At 40.1% G+C, this 19,875-nt stretch overlaps 1 protein-coding gene across 5 annotated transcripts in view; it reads left to right on the top strand.

The window, feature by feature from the left end:
- Positions 1-324: 324 nt before the first annotated feature.
- The window catches only part of dennd5a (DENN/MADD domain containing 5A), a 37,407-nt gene continuing 17,856 nt past the window's right edge, over positions 325-19,875 (top strand). For 3 of the 5 annotated variants that reach the window (XM_030414151.1, XM_030414153.1, XM_030414148.1), the window contains exons 1-4: positions 325-585; positions 12,299-12,364; positions 13,174-13,283; positions 14,054-14,744. In XM_030414151.1, coding sequence (XP_030270011.1) covers positions 486-585; positions 12,299-12,364; positions 13,174-13,283; positions 14,054-14,744 — 967 coding nt within the window. In that variant the 5' untranslated portion in view covers positions 325-485. The remainder of the gene's footprint in view (positions 586-12,298; positions 12,365-13,173; positions 13,284-14,053; positions 14,745-19,875) is intronic. The other 2 variants (XM_030414150.1, XM_030414152.1) reach the window with 2 other exon arrangements.

Genomic DNA, 19,875 nt, shown 5'->3' with positions numbered 1-19,875 from the left:
TTATTGAACCACTGCAGAATATAGGATACAGTATCCATTTTAATATCTAATCGTACAGAATTTCTCACTTTCAAAGATATTCTCAAACTTTCAGATTTCCATATTTACTTATTTATCCTTTCTCTCACCTTTTACATATTCATATTTTATACAAACGTATTATTTTAAGATTATAATTGATCTATTGTTATAAATTACGGTATCTTAATTTGTGCTTGATTTATGTATCAATGTGTGGGTATTGGGTCAAAATCTAAGTTTCTCGTCCCGTGTAATTTTGTGGAGGGGGTGTTTTATTGTGAAGGAACACGTACCGGATGTATCATGGCCGTTGCTATTAGCAGACATGTTAGCTTGGTATCGGTACTGATTTTCGAGCTTCGCAGTAACGTAGCATCCGTGATGGCAAGGCGAAATCACTTCTCCCAGTTCCTTTAATATGCTCCCTGTTGAGGGGATAAGTTCACCACCGGACCAGTCTCAAAATGACCACCGGCTTCAGCTCCGGTTCCTGCCGGTTCGCAGATTATTTTGTGATCTGCGGACTCGACACCGACAGCGGGCTGGAACCCGACGAACTGTCCGGTAAGCACGTTAGCCATCGGGATAAATGTCGGGGCTGATGCTGTAGCAAATAAGGCAGGACGGAAAGGGTTCTAACATTAGGTCAGCGTTATTATTCAGCCTTTGTTGTATCTGAACGTGCCTGTCGTTTATTTATTCATGCTACATTAAATGTAGGTTATTGTGATAAACACACAGCGGCATAACGTCAGGCCTAGCTCATCTTCTCTCAGCCTGTTTTTCTGTAATGCTCGCGGAGAGGAGAGCGGATTACTGGCTTGTTGTGTCTCTTTAACGCACTGACATGAATGTTAATTCAAAGGTTTTCGATACTCTCCCTCCCGATTAGTACACACTATATCTATGTCTACATCGGTTGATGTTGGTGCTGCTCACTAATGATGAATATTTAATGTGAACACTTTCTTAGGTGTTGGTTTGTGTCGGTATAGTGTTATTACATAGGATGGTGTTGTCACGGTGGCTCCTACCTGTCACCGGGTTATTTAGAGGAGAGCAGGTAGCAGTGTAGCGACACACAGGGGAGGATTAACCTGTTAAATGCCCCAGGGCAAAAATGTATCATGCCCTTCAGCGACCCTTGACATCCTCAGCATCAATTTTACCTGCATGAGCATGTGTTTTGTTTGAAAGAGAGACGATTGGCAAATCTGTTTTTGCATGGTGGCCCCCGAGGTCCCTGAATTTTCTTGGCCCTGAGCATGAACGCTGTGCAGATTCTTCAAATGATGTATTTAATTTTTTAAAAATCATAAATAAAAAGAAATACAATTGAGGAGCTGGCAATATGACACATATTGAACGGTAGAGAATGTGTATCCCAGATGATGAGTACCCAAGCTGGGTTTGTTTAGAGACAGGCTTAATACAAACACGAAGAGAGAAGTTGAAAGCGTCTCTGTGTGAAGATTGTTGAGTAGCTATGACAACTGACAGAAGGCACGTGACAGGATCTGTTACCAGAACTGCACATTTCATCTCAAAAGAGCAGATCCTAACAAAGACATCCATTTTGTCTTGGTTCAAAAATTGTAATAACTGCTTCTCTCGAAAGACTCTGTGAATGCATCTAATTACATGCTCTGTAAACTGTGGCTGACGCTGATTGTTACAACATTAGTATTCTTAAATGTTAATGCCTTTATCCAGTTTTATTGAAGATTATTGTTTATTACATTTATTAGATTTTTTTGTGATGGATAGGTGTGTCAGAGTTTCGGGGGCTGTGTACATAATGTTGCCTCCACCCAGGCCATAATGGTGCCTCCACCCAGGGAAAAAAGGATAATAATTAGTACTCGTGGTTATTACCCCAAGAAATCAGTGGGCCAAAAAGTAGAGATTACACGTTTGACAGTGTATGTAAATATCTGGCAGTTGAAGCTCCAACATTGTCCCTGTCGAACAGCGTCTGGATTTCCCGATGCAACACTAACTCTGGGGAAACCCTAAATGTTGAAGGTCAACAAAGACATAATGTAACTCAAGTGACGTACTTTTAGAAGAATCTACAGTCAAGTTTTTGGATCAAATGTCCAACCACAGTGGTCCCTAATCAAACAATTCCTGTGGCTTCTCACTTTCAAATGATTAAACACAATTCTGAATTGTGGTCACTGCCGCAGCCTCCTCGTGATGTGAAACATTTGTAGAAATGTCAATATGTTATATGGCCTATGACACATAAGAATATGAATGTATTAGTGGGTTGCAGAAACCCAGAAGTGCCAACATTGCGTCCTGGCAACTGGGCTGTGTGTGTCCAATATAGTTTGCCTCCTCAGGGAGTCGTGACAGACTCCAGACATCGGTGGAGTTGTGCTAAAAAATAATGATTAGACTTTTGACATTTGAGATTTCTGTCCTTTCGAGCTGATGCTATCTGGCTCCACAATTTCCACCATCGACTAATGTCAGGGTTCCCCGCAGCAACATCAGTGCTAACTCTGGAAATCCCTAAAGGCTGATGGTCTAAAGAGACATAATATAGGTCATGTGATGCGATCATCACTTCATGTAGCTACATTTTAAATGTTGCGTCACAGTTTTCAGTTTTGCAGTTGTTATGCTTTAGTCAGGCCAACTATCTGAGTGTAAATCTACCAACATGAACCAGTCTTAAGCCTGCTGTGAGTAAATGTCTTAACGTGTATAAGATCTTGTTGGCCAGGTCACTACTCCTGTACTCTTCACACAACAATCCAATTAGTTCAGCCATGTTCATTGAATTTCAGTCGTGTAAAATCAGGATTGACTCTCGGGAAGAGTCTGTTTTATTTTCTTCTTTCGGCTTCATTTCAGTGTGATTTATTGTGACTCAGCAGATAGTGAGCGGCCCTTCTGTAGCAATGACTTAACCAAAGAAACTTTTGGTTTTTGAAGACTCAACCCCTGTACTTCCCAGTTTTACTTCCTTTAACTCTAGTTCCTGTTCACAGTTGAGTTCTTACCTAAAATTGGTGAAATTAATAGACGTTCAAGAACATGCACTATACTTTTTAGAATTGAGCACGACAGTATAGTTGATCAGACCGAGGCCACGTCCATACTCGTTTGGATTGAGCAGAAAGTCTTTAATCATTACCTCTTTATTTTGGCCTTCTATCCTCACGTTTTCTACCCTTGAAAGTAAAGCTTTTCTTAATACTTATGAAAATACTGTTAGCCCTCCATCAGTGTGTACAGAGGTACCATGGTGTACCTGGCTGTCATTCTTTGACATTGAGTGGCAGCGAAACTAATTGCTTATTTAGTATTTTGCGTTAGCTGTTTCGACCGCTGTCCTGCTTGTCAGTCAATTCTTGGACAATGAAATTACCAGCGTATCAGCTCGTTTTGGACACACTTAAATTAATTTCTTTATAGCACATGTTTTTTTCATGTCGATTGGCTTCTCATATGCATTTTAAAAACAGCGACGGTAGCTGTATTATTGACAAGTTCTCAAATTACCTATCCAATTTTCAGAAGTCTCTAATATAATAAAAATATTCTTAGGTGTTCTATTCTTTAAGGTGTCTCTGACTGGACAAAAATGTAACTGGTTGAAAGCTTCCTCAGAAGTACAAACCGGGGCTCTGTGGTCAAACATCTCTGTGGCTGTTCTACTTACTGCATGTTGCTGCTGTTTACTGTAGAAAGAGGTTAGGGGCCTGCCCTCACTGGCTTTCAGTTTTGAGTTGAAGAAAGGAAACGGTTTGGAAATTCCATTGTTACAGGTTAGATTATGTCTGATAAACATCTGACATAGGTGTACTTTGAAGATCTCTTTAATTTTTTCATTGTCTCAGGTTTGAATCTTTTCATGTGAAGAAATAATTTGCATGTGATGGAATAATTTGCCTTTTTTTTTTAACGTTGAAACCAAATTAGACAGCGATGGTTCAGATATTCTTCACGTGTGGTTGGTTTAGGAGGAAATGCACACGCTGAGAAACTCTGCAGCAGCTGCAATGGAGACAAACAAAGCTTTACATTTGTAATACTTATTTAAAGTTTGCCGATGATACAAAGAGTACATGTTTTTCATTGTTTTTGAAAAATAGTTCAATTAAATAAATGTTGATTAATTGACAGAAAATCAGTTAGGAACTGAGTTTTGATTAGGGCTGAACAATTAATCTAAATACTTTCAATCTCGTTCTTGAGATGTAAGAAAACAAATTTGTCCAGTACGGACCTCAACAAGTGTTGACTCCATCAGGGATTTAATAGTTTTGTAGTTAAAAAGAAGGTTGTGATGCAAAAATGATCATCCTGGCCAATCATGAATCATATCGTAAACGTAACACCTGTTTGAATAATAGACATATAGGCCCCAATTTTGATTATTGATTTTTTTTTATGAACCAAAAGAAGTGTTAGATTCATTTGGGGCTAAACAAATTGCAGCCCTTTTAAATACTGTACTTAGCTTGGAATACTTATTTCTCAACAAATGCTTTTATTCACCTGTAATTTATGAACAGTTTTGGGTGTCATAAACAAAACATGTCCTGAAACAGTGAAGTGACATTTCAGCCTCATCTTATAGAGCATAAACAACAGATACTGAGGATGGTAACTTTGGAGCCTAACTCCCTCAGTAATTACCGTAATAACTGAACAGCTGACTGAACATTATTCAGTAATTATACGCTCAATGATTTAAACATTTAAAATCAATTAAAGTAATCTGCGTCAGACTTTGCTGGCACAACAATTGACTATTAATGGATGAGTGAAATGAGCCGAGTCAAACTCTCTGGTGGTTTAACAGAGCTGAAGTACAGTATGTTCCTCACTTTTCATGTGATCCAGCGGTGATTTATGTACAGTGTAGCACAAAGAAACCACCAAAACTTTCTTAGGGCACAGCACAGCGAGGACCTGATTAGCATATGTATGACCCTGCAGCCTCGCAGGCGACACTGGAAACACAGGCAGCTGAGGGACATAAGTACACTCGCACACAGGCTCCACTTATTCAAATGCTAAATATCCTTTTGAATTTCCCAGGCAGCCTCTCTCCCCCAATCCTACTCAGCAAACAAATGAGGATGAATGGCTCAACATGAAAGCTGGCTTTAAATGCATAATGTGGGCTTTCATATTTTCATTCACTTCACTTGGTATTTATATAACTGTTAAAGGTCTCCTGTCTGTGTTTTTAAAAAATCTACTTGAAAATGTGTTGGGGGATTTTGGAGGCCGTTTGAAGACTAGTTACAGCCTTCACAGGCCTTTGAAGGTGCAGTTTATCTGATCTTTATCATACATTTTTTACAAAGTATGAACCTGACCATGAGTAAGATGGTAAGGTGGAAATACTGGCTCACAAAGCTGTAAGGGAGGATTTGCTTTTTAACATTATTTTCTATCAATTAATTCATCATAGAGCTGCCATTACAGTGCCCCTGGTTCTAGAAGTGAAGGTCTCATTAATTATTCCAATGGCCCGTGATAGCTGACTCACAGTTGGAGCAAGTTAGCAGCTTAAATCTCTCCCAGTTACATCATCAGTAAGAAAGACGAACAACTAAGACTGAAAGTAGGTAGAACCTCATTGACATAAAAACTTCTAAGTTTAAAAAAATAAACTATAACTGCTGAGGTGCATCTCTGCAAGAAACGTCCGATTACAGAGCTCAAAATACGGGGACATTTATTGCTAATGGTGGTTGGACGCTAAAGATCAACTTGAATGCAACTGTTAAGTAACATTTAGATTAAGATTTGATTTACATTAAAGGGAAAATTTAGAAAGGGAATACACACTACGGACGGTCAATGATGGTGATCATGATATTTGCTCGTTGTCGACTTTGACTTGTGTGATCTGGTTTCTTAGGTTACATTTGCATTTGAATATGAATAATCCGTACATTGGCCCTGAAAATAACTGGAACTTGAAAAACTGGAACCTGCGTCTTTTCACTAAAACAGACCGTTTAGCTGCTTCATGTTGCGTTGTCGTATTCGTCTGGGTTATTTATCTGATATTGATCGTATTCAGGGTTGACTTTGCTTTGCAGAAACCTTCCTGAATCTCATTTCCCTGAATAAAATTGTCATTTTCATTTTTTCCCCCTGGGGTGTAATGAGTCTTCCCCTGGATAAAGTATTGTTCCCTGTTGGGTTATGGCTTATGCTAAGAGTGTAGACGTGCTCCTGAATGGTGAAGGTTTACATTCTTTCCCTTCGTGGCAGAGTAATTAAACATGCACATTCTTGTCTAAAAGGCTGTGTATTTTCCGCAAGTCGAGTTTCTGTGTAGCCCTATCCCGGTGCTGCTAACAGATGTTTGGTAAGCTCAATTTTCAGGCTTTCATGTGACGTTAAAGCAGAGTATGATTTAAAGAGCCCTTCTTCTTCCATTTAGCTGTAGATAGGGTTCTAGATATTGAACTGGCTGGTGTTTGTAACTCTCACTGGCTTTATTTCATGACAATCCAAAAAAAATAAATAATAATAATTGTTTGTGTGCACAGCAGTTAAACCAAATATAAAGTATTTAGTACAGCAGATGTGTGATACGTCAAAGTAGGGAGAACACACAGGTGCAATTACTCACTGTAACAATGCCTCCATTACATTTGGACGAGCCAGTTCCTCGAGCATGTGCATGATTCACTGAGACTCTCAGCGTAACAGAGCCACAATTACGTTAATGGTAACACCTGTGCTTTTCGTCATGTGACAAATTCAGATGTCTGCTGTGGAAATGTTTGCTTGTTGGGGGATGCAGCAACAAACAGCAGTAGGTAAACCAACCATCAAAAAGAAAATGTATTTTTATTTGTGGCATATACGTAAGATTACGGGGTTGTCAGGCTTTATAGACATTTCGCTGAACTGAAAAGAAAGTGGCGCTACAGGTTAACAGATGTTAATTTGCTTCAAGGCTACTTAGAACAAATCCACAGGATAAATGTAATAGATGTACTGATTTTGTCGAAGTGACGGTGGAAAAATACTGGCCAGCTCTGAAAGATGTGAATGACTCTAAGAATGCTGTTGAACTTGTCTGTCTCCCATTATATTGTCAGATTTTTGGTGGCAAGAGCATCATTGTCTAGATTTGTTATTCTGAAAAAAGGAGAAACTAACAATTATTCTCGTTGGCAACTAATCTGCCAATTATTTTTCACATTTAGTCTCTGAAAATGTCAAAAAATAGTGAAAAATGCCAAACACAATTGCCCAGAGCCCAAAGTGACGTCTTCAAATTGCTTCTTTTGTCCAACCAAACAGTAGATGAAGAGTCTTTGGCTTTTGGACTATCATGAAGTTAAGCAGCGATTATGTTTAGAAAGCTGAAATCAGCCAATGTTTCCTATTTTCCCTTGAAAAATGACGATTAATTGATTATTAAAATAGTTGGCAACTAATTTTCTTTCAGTCGACTAATCGCTGCGGCTCTATAGACTACTACAGGTTCAGTGCAATTTATCAAATTCCTTGATGTGTTGACATTTGTCCTTGACAATTACTTGACCACTTTTTTCTCCTAAAGCTTCCCAAGAAACAGAATGTTGGTAGTTTTTGGCAGCTGAGCTGTGAGTGGTGTTTCCCACTGATGCTGGTGAGAAAAGACAGTGATGGTAGTTTGCCAGCTTTCAATAAACTAAAGTGCCGCTTTCCCACACTGTAGCAAGTGAAAAAAAAAGAAAGTCGAAGAAAGTATTTGTGAAAATGGATTCTTTTATTGAAAATAAACCCCCCATATTGTCTCTGTTGGGAGTATAAGCTGTGAAGGCTGTGAGCTAAGCTGAGAGTGAGCTATCATGTGCTGTCAGCGCCAGGTCCTTTGGGTGAAAAAGTGTTGATGTTTTCTCTGCTGAGCTATTTTGAAGTGTTAGCAGTATCCTCGCCCCGTTCTGTAGCGGGCAGTCAAGTCGAGTCGTGTCTGAATACAGCTTTCTAGTCCGAGAGGAACCTCTTTTATGTTTCTTTGCCTAGTGGGCCACACTACAGTACAGTAGGTGTGAGGGTGTATGAGCACAGTAGGGGTGCAGAGCTGTGGGTGGTCCCTGGCTTACAGGCAGAAACAGCGAGGAGCCAGTACTCTGTGACACTCTACTCCCACTGCTACCGGTCCACACGCCCTTGGCAACACCGTCCATTTGTGCAGACATCTGACAAATCAAGATTAACTGTTTGTTGGCATTCACGTCAACAAGCGTATTCCCAGAGTGTATTCCCACGAGTGAGGCAGTTAGCTTGTAATTAGCACTAATTAGCAGGTGAAGGGAACACCTGTGTGGTCTTTGCGCATGAGCCACCAATCAGGTCACCCTATGTGAAAACAAGGAAAAGGAACATTCCTAGTATAATTCTTCAAAATTAAGGTATATGTAATTTATTTCTCCTAGAGGATAGTATAAGTAAAGCTGTTTGTATAGTGACAGCACCACTCTGGAGGGGCATTTTCCTTTTTGTATCTAGATGTTTCAACATAAGTTCGTAAGCAATTCGGTTTTTAATTTTACCATTGACTTGACATTTTTCTGTTTTCCATCTCCGCTTCTCTTTCCAAATTCTTGTTGCCGTTTTACAGTAACCATTTGTCATTTCAATATCCAATTCCCTGTTTCAATTTCCTCTTAAACATTTAATGGTGGCCTGGTTTTAGGGCTTGGTTTGCGTCCTGGCATGAACCCTAACCGCACATCTCTCTCTTGTTTCCTGTCATCCGTCTGATGATTCGATAAATGCCTAAAAGAGCCCCCAAATGAGTAGTGCAATTGATTGAAGATTGTCAAAACATCAATTGACATTTTCTCTTTTTTTTTTTATTTAAGTCATATTATTTTTAAAATGCTCCTCTGTACACCACACATAGTGTTTCTTTGAGTGATAATATTTGATCTCCAATAATTGGTGTACACATAAACGATGATAGACAAGAAAATGAAAAACTTCAGCTTCCATGTAGTCAACTGAGAGAGAAGTAAAAAAATTGAGTGACACCAGAAAGGAAGCCTTTCACAAATTTATATCGATTTAGGCTTTTGAGAACACTGAGTAACACTTTCCTTATCTTGCATGTCATGACAAGCACATTTTGTACCCACTCACTTGTTCAAGTTTCTAGTAATATGCTGCCTGTGTATGCTGTGATAATTACCTTTAGGAACTCTCCTGTGGTAGTGTCGAGGCCCGCCATGTGCAGGCTTTGGGAGGTGATTTATGCATGTTGCCATGATATAGATTAATTCAAAAGAGCATAAACTGACGCTGTTGGTCGAGTGAAGTGACATGTCTCCTCAAACCTGCTCCACAGCCAGATGCTCCCAGATGTTTGTTGTGTTATTGCAGCAGTTGACTTTGCCGCGACTGGGTTTAGAAACGGCTTTGTCGTCATGCATTTTCTATCCACTTTGAACAAGTACAAAACAAACAATTATATGTCTTTAAATAAGGGGATAGAACATTGATATTAGATTCATCATAGTGGGATAAAAATGTCGGAAATTAGAAGGAATTGAATATTTTCTTATCTTCCCTACTAATCAGAACAATCTCACTGTCTGGCCCATCTTTGGTTGCTGATGTTTGTGTCTGAGACTGAGGTGCGTTCCTGGCCTACTTCCTTCCCTGCGGGCAGTTTGAATATGAAAGTAACTAACAGATTAAACCCTTTAATCCACAAGACTTTTATTCCCCTGCCAGGATTCATTTCACCGTGCTATGAATGAGCCTAATATGAACTGGTTTTGTTGCTCCCCTCAACACCTCCCTTTACCGTTGTGCTGGAGGATGAGACTGTGAATACAGAAAAATTGATATATTTGTGGGCACATATGGTAAAGCTCTTACCTGAGTAAATACAGAACTTTCATTCATAATTCTCACCATTTCCACAAGGATTCTCAGTAAATGCCTCCCAACAGTGGAGCTTTCATCAAACATGAATATTCAAACAGATGCAACAGAGAGAATTAATGTAATCAGCAGGGAGGAGAGTTTTGAGAGTCATCATGTTTTGCCTCTGTGTGTGTGTGTGTGTGTGTGTGTGTGTGTGTGTGTGTGTGTGTGTGTGTGTCACCACTGAGTCATATTAAGTGTAATGAGAATTCATAAACCACATAGTCCACAAAAAAGTCCAAAAGATTTGTAGTTTATTGTCACTCTGCTTGTACAAGTACACTCATGTGAAATTATTTAGCTTAGAGACTCTACTATAGAATATATATGGTAAATAGTAATTAGTAAAGAATAGTAAGAATGATATATAGATAAAAAATGAAAGGTATACAGAAGAAATATGGGACAGCAGAGCTAAGGTGCAAGTGTAAATACTATCTACACATGTATGTACATGAGACACAAAGACAGTTACAGAATGTAAAGGCAACAAGGGTGTATTGTCGTGCAAAGACAAGAAGTGTAAAAAAAAAAAAGAATAAAAACAGCCATTAAAGAGAGCGTACTGACTGATTGATCAAGGTACAGCAGCGATTGTTGCAGTAAGGTATACAATGATATCCAGAAAGCAAAGTCCTAATTTGACGTCTCACAAGGCCTGGGAGCAGATTTCATTTAAAGCTGACCTGCTGTAAAAGACTCAATGGCATGTGTCACACAGCTCACATCTTGGCTTTGACATGCTGCATGAATTCTGTGTTTCTTCCAGCAGGACTGTTTCTTTGTTGCTTGGCAAATGTCATGCATGAAGAGGACAGCAAAAAGAACCGCCTTGGCCGCTTTTATGTAAAATGTTAGATAATCTAGCTCAGCCCCATGGCCAGTCAGTCTCCAGTACAAGAGCAGCCTTTCACTCAGTCGGCCACATGACTGTCTACTGATGGACACACATTAGACTAATGTGCCACGCTGTGAGATGTTTTTCAAGCTTCAGACCTAAAGTGAAAAATGTTGATATATATGAAAATGTCACATAATGTCTGTAAAATACTTCTGCTATATGCATCACCTGGTAAATCATGACGTGTGAGACGAACAAAACTGTATTTTTGATACTGGATTTTTCAAACTCTTCACTCTATCTGACACCCAAAAAACATACACCTCTAAACATTTTACGTTTTCTTTTAAACGGCTCTGATGGGAGTAAAAGGTGTATTTGTTTGGGACTATTTTTAACTGAGAATTGATGCACATTTGGTGCTTTAGTGATTATTTATGGCAGCAGGACAGTGCTGGTGGGATCGACTCAAAATAAACTGCAGTTTCCATGTTCATCATAATGTAGAAAATGTCCCCCAGTGCAACAGTGTGACTCTTTAATGTGCTTTTGAATATTATTGGACAGTAATGGAGCTCTGTGGCACAGAGGAATAAGATACATCAGGCTCTGGCTACACAGACTTACTATTAGGACCAGTTCGTTTTTGGTTTTGGTCTTTTTATTGGATTTAATCACCAATTTAGAAATTCAACTTATTGGCAGTTGTCCTTAAAATGGCAACCGTTATGATGATGAATAAGAAACATATTGCAACAGGTTCGCGCTCTTGCTTGTAGCCTAAATGATCCAGTGTCTTTATCAGTACCACTGAATTGCAAGGCAAGGTATATGTTTGAATTCACTAACTACTTCAGGTGTGATTTACAAAATTACTCATGTAAAACAAAAATCTTTTTAATGTTTGAAATGAAATGATCCCGTCGTCATATACTTCTCGTGGTGATATTCTGCACAGGCACTCATGGTTTCTGGGTGATGACTTATAGTAACTTTGGTGATCCCTAAACTTTTCATCAACAGGTAAAAATGTGTGTTTGCCAAATTCATAAACTTGCAGAGCTCATGACATTGCCATCAGCCTCAGTTGCTCTTTGTGTTTAGTGCTAATTAGCAAATGTTAGCATGCCATAACGCCAAAAGAAGATGGTGAACATGGCAAACACGGGGGGCAGTTTAGCATGCTGACGTTAGCACTTGGCTCCAAGCACCACTGAGCTCTAGCATGGCTGTGGGTTCTTTGTGGTGAGAACATAATCCATATATGGATTTGCATGATCTGTAGACGAAGAGGAAGCCATGACACACATTAAACGCTGTATCCTTGTATCATAACCCAGCCAGCTGCCTTGAATTAGCATACCCACCTGACATGATAATGTCCTGGGTCTGTGTGCAGCTTGCTCTCAGAACAGAGCTTTGAGAGCACAGCTGTCGGGATGTGTTTGCACAAAACTGAGAAGTGATGCGCTACACATCCACAAGCAGGCTTTTAATTATATTTTTGTTTTATTTGTTGTGTAGCTTTATGCCAGTATATAGAAGCTACTAAATTCAGAGATGGGGCCAGAGGAAATTTGGCAAATGAAGGTAACCCTCCCACCACACACACTCCTCCCCCTCTTAACCTGAGCTCAGCTTCAACCCTTCAACCCTTAACCTGGCACACCTTTTTTTCTCAGCAGCCCTCTTTTGTTTCTTTAAATTCTGTGTTTTCACATTTATTTTCTGCACAGGTGTGGGGACTTGCCCTTTTCTGTTTTTGCGCACCCTCCTCCTGATTTGTCCCCCCCCTCCTCCCTCTCCCTCACATCCTTGATCAGCAGCTGAACAACGAGCTGATGTTTGACAATCACTGCTTCTGTTTCTCTCACACACACACACAGAAATCCAGTGCTGCCTGCGCTGGCATTGCTTGGTCAATGTTTACTCTCCCCCCGACACTCTGAATGACTTTTCAGTACTGCCTTGGTGTGTGCATCACTTCTGCTTTACTCTGGGTTCAAATCAGCTCAACTTGTGCTTTCTATGGTTGATTATTTTGTGTGTTTCTTTGTATTGCCATTAAAGCTGTCAGGAAGCATTAAGACGCTTAAATGAGATTTGTTTTCCGGTCTGATAAATGATCAATTTTGTAGTATTAGATGCTGCCTGTTTGAATATTTTATTATGTTTACGTTCTCAAGCAGGATGCAGATGACAGCTTTATATGATGCGATACAATCTTCCTCTCAAGACAAACATGCTGACTAGCTCTTTCCTCCAGTTGCGCCTGGCACTTTAAACCTGCTTCCAATCAGACTGTTCTTCTGCTTCTCCATCTGACATCTGGAAACATGTGCTAACTGCTTCCCGTCTTCTTTGTTTTTCGCTCTTCTCTCTGTTTGTTTCACTTCCAGGTGAGAATTTTGAGCAGAGTCCATTGCGGAGAACCTTTAAATCCAAAGTTCTAGCACACTTTCCAGAAAATGTCGAGTGGAATCCATTCGACCAGGATGCAGTTGGCATGGTACGATCTCTATACAGTCAATAGTATGGTATGACAGTGCTGACATTAATATCATAAATTAATGAATATTTTTCCTACAGATAATGTATCAATGTTACATTAAGGTGGTTTCTAATGCATTTAATTATGCTTCACCGTTCTGCAATATGATAACGTAGGAAAGAAAAATGTCAGTAAATAATTTTGTTAGTTGCTTCAGATCATCAAAGGAAGTGTTTAACACCTAATACACATAAGAGCATCTCACATTATATTTTGTTGTTGGACAGTTATTTGAAAAAATGTGTTAGTTTTGGAGGGAATTATGTGGTTTGACCGATGCTTGAACTTTGGAAAGAGCCAGCCGTCTCTGTGTAGTAGTTGTGTAACTCCACTAAAACTTCAAATTGTCAAATATGCATAACTGTGTTGTTAAACAAACAAAATACAACAGGTTAAAGGTGCTGGCATTTTGAACTTTTGGACTGGACCGGACTTTATACTGGGCTAATTTGTTTTTCTACTCCAGTTCTTTACTTGCACTAGAGCTGCTGCAATTAATTGACTAAATGATTAGTTGTCAACTATTAAATAAATCTCCAACTTTTTTGATATTTGATTAATTGGTTAAACTAAAAAGTCAGCCCTAAATACATTTCACCAGCTGAATTTTGCAATATGCACTCATTCAACTGCTTTACAACTTCCCTTCCCAAAACTGAATTTAGGTTCTGATGTATTCTAATAGCTTTCTCAACCCTTTCATACCTTGTCCGTCTGTCCTCTCACAGCTCTGTATGCCAAAAGGTCTGGCATTCAGGACGCAGGTCGACTCTCGGGAGCCTCAGTTTCACTCCTTTATCATCACCAGAGAGGACGGCTCTCGGACCTACGGCTTCGCCCTCACCTTCTTCGAGGAGGTGACCAGTAAGCAGATCTGCAGCGCCATGCAGACTCTTTACCACATGCACAATGCAGAGCAGTACGACATCTTGCACACTCCCACCTCGCCGCTGGGACTCGAGGAGCAGCGACACCAACACCAACACTCTCAGACTAGGCCCATGCTCCACGCGGCACCCGCCATCTCCCGCCTGCAGCGGTTCAACTCGTACGACATCAGTCGTGACACACTGTACGTGTCAAAGTGCATCTGCCTGATCACACCCATGGCCTTCCCTCAGGCCTGCAGGAAGGTGCTGCAGCAGCTCCACCAGGCTGTCTCCTCCCCCCAACCCCCGCCCCTCCCGCTGGAGAGCTACATCTACAACATCCTCTTCGAGGTGCCCATGCCACCATCCGGGCGCTCCCTCAAGTTCTCAGGCGTCTATGGGCCAGTGGTGTGCCAGAGGCCGAGCACATCTGAGCTGCCACTCTTTGACTTTCCTATGGGGGAGGTGTTTAATCTGCTGGGGGTGGAGAACGTTCTGCAGCTGTTCACCTGCGCCCTGCTCGAGATGCAGATACTGCTCTACTCACAGCGTAAGTAGCTGCTCTTCTCCTGTTACACTCGATGTCCCATTAGGATGGATTGATTACAAGTACCTCCACATCCTGCTCACCATACAACCATATTGTAAAAACAAATAGATAAGTAGTCAGGCCAACACTGAAATCCTGCGACGGATGGACACAATTCAATAAAGCTGTAGGTGTTTTCTAAAGAGCTGCAAGTGGGAAAGCAAGACGAAAATCACGCATTATCTGTAGCAGCTGTTTTGGGGGGAATTGTGAGGTCATGTGATCCTGTTAGTGTTGTCTCAAAGAGATGTCTCCTTGGAGCTGAAGGACGTATCAGTGTCAGGACATGAGGCTAGAAATTGTCTAGGGACCTGGTTACACATGCTGGTGTAGCTTCAAGGCTTTCCTCCCTGTTTATACATTTTGGACAACAAACCTGCACAGTAATCTCCAGATTGTCGGTTCTCAGAAAGTTTCAGAAAGGTTCGGACATAGCCAAGAAAGGTGTGGGAGTTTTCTGAGGCTATTCGACCATCCGACAAGCACTTCTGATGGAGAACACTGGCTCCCTCACTGAGCCTTGAGAAGCTTAGAACAGTAATATCCTTGAGAAAAGTCTGTCTTTTTTTTACCTGATGTGCTCTTGTAATTCCCCAGTTGCTACTTTAATGAGTTTGCTCTTCAGAGCTTAATTGAAACAACATATCTCAACATAGTCTTCACTGTTATGGTCTGGTTCAGTTCGTACACTGAGAAGGAAACGTTACATCTCCATAAAACCACTCTGGCCAGAAATTTGAGGATTTAAAAATGTCTGGATGAACAAAAACGACAGCTGTAGGCTACGACACATTTTTGATATGCATGGTGGGACTTTTATCCGGGAGATTACATAACCTGTTGAGTGTCTCCATTAAAGTGATGCAGTGTGAGTACTAGCCTGTGTAAACGTCGGCCCCCTCACCCACCACAGACAGCTCCTTGTACCAGGACTTGCATGTAAGTGTGTGTGTGTGTGTTTGTCTGTGTGTGCGTTGCTGTGTAGGTTCTTCTTGTTTGCACATTTTAAACTGCGAGGCCCTCTCTTGGTAGCTGTGACTCGTCTTTGTTATTCATCCTTTAGGCAAAACACACAGAGGGAGAATCTGAAAATCAATCTTGATTCCCACTTCAGTCCAAAAATGTTGGGAGCTTGATCCTTGTTAGTAATTATTTATTAGGAATAACAGCTCAGTAAAGGTTAAATGAATTCATTCAGTCCTTTGCCATGTAGACTAATATTACAGGGAAGAGAGACATTCATGTTGTTGTTCCCCATTTTGGAGTGTGTGTGTGTGTGTGTGTGTGTGTGTGTGTGTGTGTGTGTGTGTGTGTGTGTGTGTGTGTGTGTGTGTGTGTGTGTGTGTGTGTGTGTGTGTGTGTGTGTGTGTGCGAGGTGAAGAAAGGAAATCATTTAAGGGTGCTGGATCTGGCGTTGTGATTGGATCCATTACAATGGCAAGAGAAGGCAAATGGTTTACAAAACGCCAGGGGCCGGGGGGGGGGGGGGGGGGGAAAGCTGTGGTGTTGCCAGGCAACCTGGAGACAGGGAGGATAGCAGTGATGCAGGATGATTATTATTGGTTGGAAGTGACATCATGCCTCTTTGTCGTCCCCCCCCCCACTCCCCATGAGGCTCATCACTGCAGAACGTGTGAAGGGTGTTGTGTAGAGTTAAGCCCTGGCAATATGCCACTGAGAAGAAATGAGGGACTGTTCGGGAAAGACACACACACTGAGGAGAGGGATGCTCTGCAAATAAGGAAAGGACTGCATGTGCTACGTGCTAAAAATAGCACCAGAATTCATAACTCTGATTGAAAGAAAGAAATAAAAAAGACGTTGGCCAGTATTTCTAACATCAAGCCCTAAAAGAAAAGATTGCCTGCTGCTTCTTCCGTCTTTCTTAAACAGGAAGCTTATCATGTGTCGATCATGTGTCAGCCACGGTGACACGCTACAATTACTGGAAGCCATTATTTGTTATTGTTATTTCGCAGGATTTTTCAGTCTTTATGTGATTTGTGTAGCTGAGAGTGACAGGAGAGATGAGGGAAGAGGTGGGATCTGGGTGTGAACTGAGGACGTTGCAGTTACCAAACGCACATTTGTGGCCCTGATATGCTTCATCTGAAATTAAAGCTATAACATATGTTTACATTACGTTACATGCTTACATTATTCCAAATGTTTCCAACATGAATCAAACCAAGAAAAATCCATAATTTTACTCAAGGTAACGGCGCATTTCATCTGGTTGCCTTTTGGTATAACTTCCTAGGAAACATCAGAGAAGAGAGTGAGGAAGGATGCAGACGAATGTCACTTAACAAGGTGTGAATTAAAATGAATGACACCTTCCCCTTAAGTAGACAGTTCTGTCCGAGTCACGTCAGATAGATTTTAATTAGCAATGGTGGTTGTTTAACAAGAACGACGACGACTCCCATGATCCTACGCTACCGGTGTCTTTTGCTTACATTGTTCTGATTCTAAGATCCCTAGAGGCATAAATCACATACAGTACATTTAAGTTTAAAATTCACAAATCTGAAGCTGGGCCTCTGTCTGTTTGGTCTGCAGATACATAATAAGTCGTCTTTCAGCCATGCAAAGACCATAATACTGCACCTCTCTTATTTATCAAATGACCGACTGTACCAACTTTTCTTACAATAGAAATAATAACTGTTTTTATAGCACCTTTTTAAAAACAGAGTTTGGCAGACAAAGCAAAAGCAGGAAACTCAGGAAGACCATATAACAGGATAAACTCTGAACAGTCAAGCCAAACAGAAAGACGACTAGTTTAACGAGAATTGTATTATTCATATAAGAATGAATGCAAATTAGATACAAATAAAAGCAATTAATGAATGATTAAAAGACGACGTCACATAAGAGGAAATAGATTAAAAAGATTTTTAAAAGAATAAGAACAGTGAAAAGCATAAAAGAATAGAAAGGAAGTGTTTTTTTCAAGAAGTGATTTAAAAGAAATGACTTTGCAGCTTCTAATCACATATTATCAGTTTCCATTTTAGTCTTTATGCTGCAATATCTGTTGTGTAACTGATGTTGTTTTGACCTAAGCTGAAAAGCTTACTCAAATATATGATAGGAAAGTTGACTGACAGAAAACTATTTTGATAATTGTTTGTGGATTTATTAAGAAGAACTGCAGAACGTACTCAGGCTCCACCCTCTCATTCGTGAGGATTTGCAGAGGGTTTTTTTTCATATTATTTTGCACAGTAAATCTTTGGGTTTTAGAATGTTGGTAGTATTGAACAAAACATTTGAATACACAATAATGAAAATAATTAAATGTTGCAGGCCTAGGTTACATATTGTAAGAACTGGACTTCTGCACTGACAACCATTAAGAGAAGTCAGAGTTTCATCTGTTTGGCTTTTCCCTTCACTTATTCCCGAACCAAAATGATTATTACCCAGAATGTGAAGCCTCAATTATTGGAGGTAATTCTAAGTGCTGTATCGTAGGCAGCTGGACTTGTTTCAGTTTCTGGAAGACGTTTCACCTCTCATCCAAACTGCATCTTCAGTTCTAACTGACTCCTCTCCAGGTAGTTAGAACGGAAGAAGCCTCTTGGATGAGAGGTCAAACGTCTTCCAGAAACTGAAACAAGTCCAGTTGCCTACGATACAGCACTTAGAATTACCAGGACCCGGATGACTGAGAACCTTCATTAACATTATCGGAGGTATAAAGGCTCAAACTGAGGCTGTTTGAATAAATATAGAACAGATTTAGTCAGACACATCATTTGATCAGTGTAGTACTGAGATCTGAAGAGATTTCACTTCTGTGTGTTCATAGCCTGCAATACTGCACACATTTTTATATTTTTATATATATATATATATATATATATATATATATATATATATATATATATATATATATATATATATATATATATATATATATATATATATAGCAACAGTACTTGACTCTTTGTGGCTGGTTTCTTGTCATGGTGGCCTAGTTTTAGAACAGACGGGTGATGTTAGTATTCTTGTCCCCATCCTGGGAGAGGAAGCCTGCTGAGAGGGGGGACAAGGGGGGGAGGCCTAGGCCGGGGTTAGAGCCTCTTCTCATGGAGCAGCACATGACCAAATGAAGGAATGGTATTTATTTTGGCACCATAACAGGAGAGGCAGGGCTGCTGCTGAATGTACAGTACGCGCCAACATGATAGAGTAAGAATGCAGATGAGGAGGACCGGACACATATTTGTGTGTATACAAGTGGACTTAAGTGTGAAAGCCTGAACGTAAAGGAGTGTTGCTGCGTGGAGTCATGAGAAAGGAATTTAACATTAGCCACAGGACCAGCTGACTGGAGCTGTGTCACAGTTCAGAGTCTGGAGTCTCCAAAGGTCCTACAGAGAACTCACAGAGACCAAAAGGGAAGAAGAATTTTAAGAGTTTAAAAGAAAAAAATGCAGTACTAGTTTACTCAAGTACTGTAATTGAGGCGCTTTAAATTAACTTGTGAATGCTCCTTTTCTGCTACTTTATACGTCCACTCCACTACATTTGGAGGCAAATATTGCACTTTTATTTCACTACCATATTTGATAACTTTAGTTCCTTCCTATTTGTTCGAATTATCTGGCATCAGAGCTAAAGAGCTTTGGAAATTTAACTAAATAACAGTGATTCTTATAATCTGAAAAATGTTTGAAAAAGAAAATCTGAAACTTAAAAAGATGGCAAGTTTTTTTTAGAATTGGAAGTAATAATCAGATCCTCTACTTAATAAATGGAAACAGCCATACAACAACGTCAGAATCCTTCTTTACATGTAAAGTTAGTACAGTCAAAAACTAGCATTTGCAACTGTTTGCTAAAGTCAGGCCATATCAGCATGTTGTGGTTTGATCTGCAAATGAGGATCCACGCCTTAAAGTTGGACACAGCTTGCATGTGATTACAGCTAATTCCTTTTAGGTTGGTCATTGATCTCTCACTCCACTCCTACATTCTCATAACAACAAAAGGTTTCCTCTTGTCATGTCATGTTCGTCCACTTTAAGTTAAACAATAACAGCTGTTCTTTCGAACAAAGCTAATGCTAATATTTTGG

This window comes from Sparus aurata, chromosome 4, assembly GCF_900880675.1.
Source record: "Sparus aurata chromosome 4, fSpaAur1.1, whole genome shotgun sequence".
Taxonomy (NCBI): domain Eukaryota; kingdom Metazoa; phylum Chordata; class Actinopteri; order Spariformes; family Sparidae; genus Sparus; species Sparus aurata.
The sequence above is the reverse complement of the archived record's forward strand: the minus strand, read 5'-3'. Positions and strand labels throughout refer to the sequence as shown.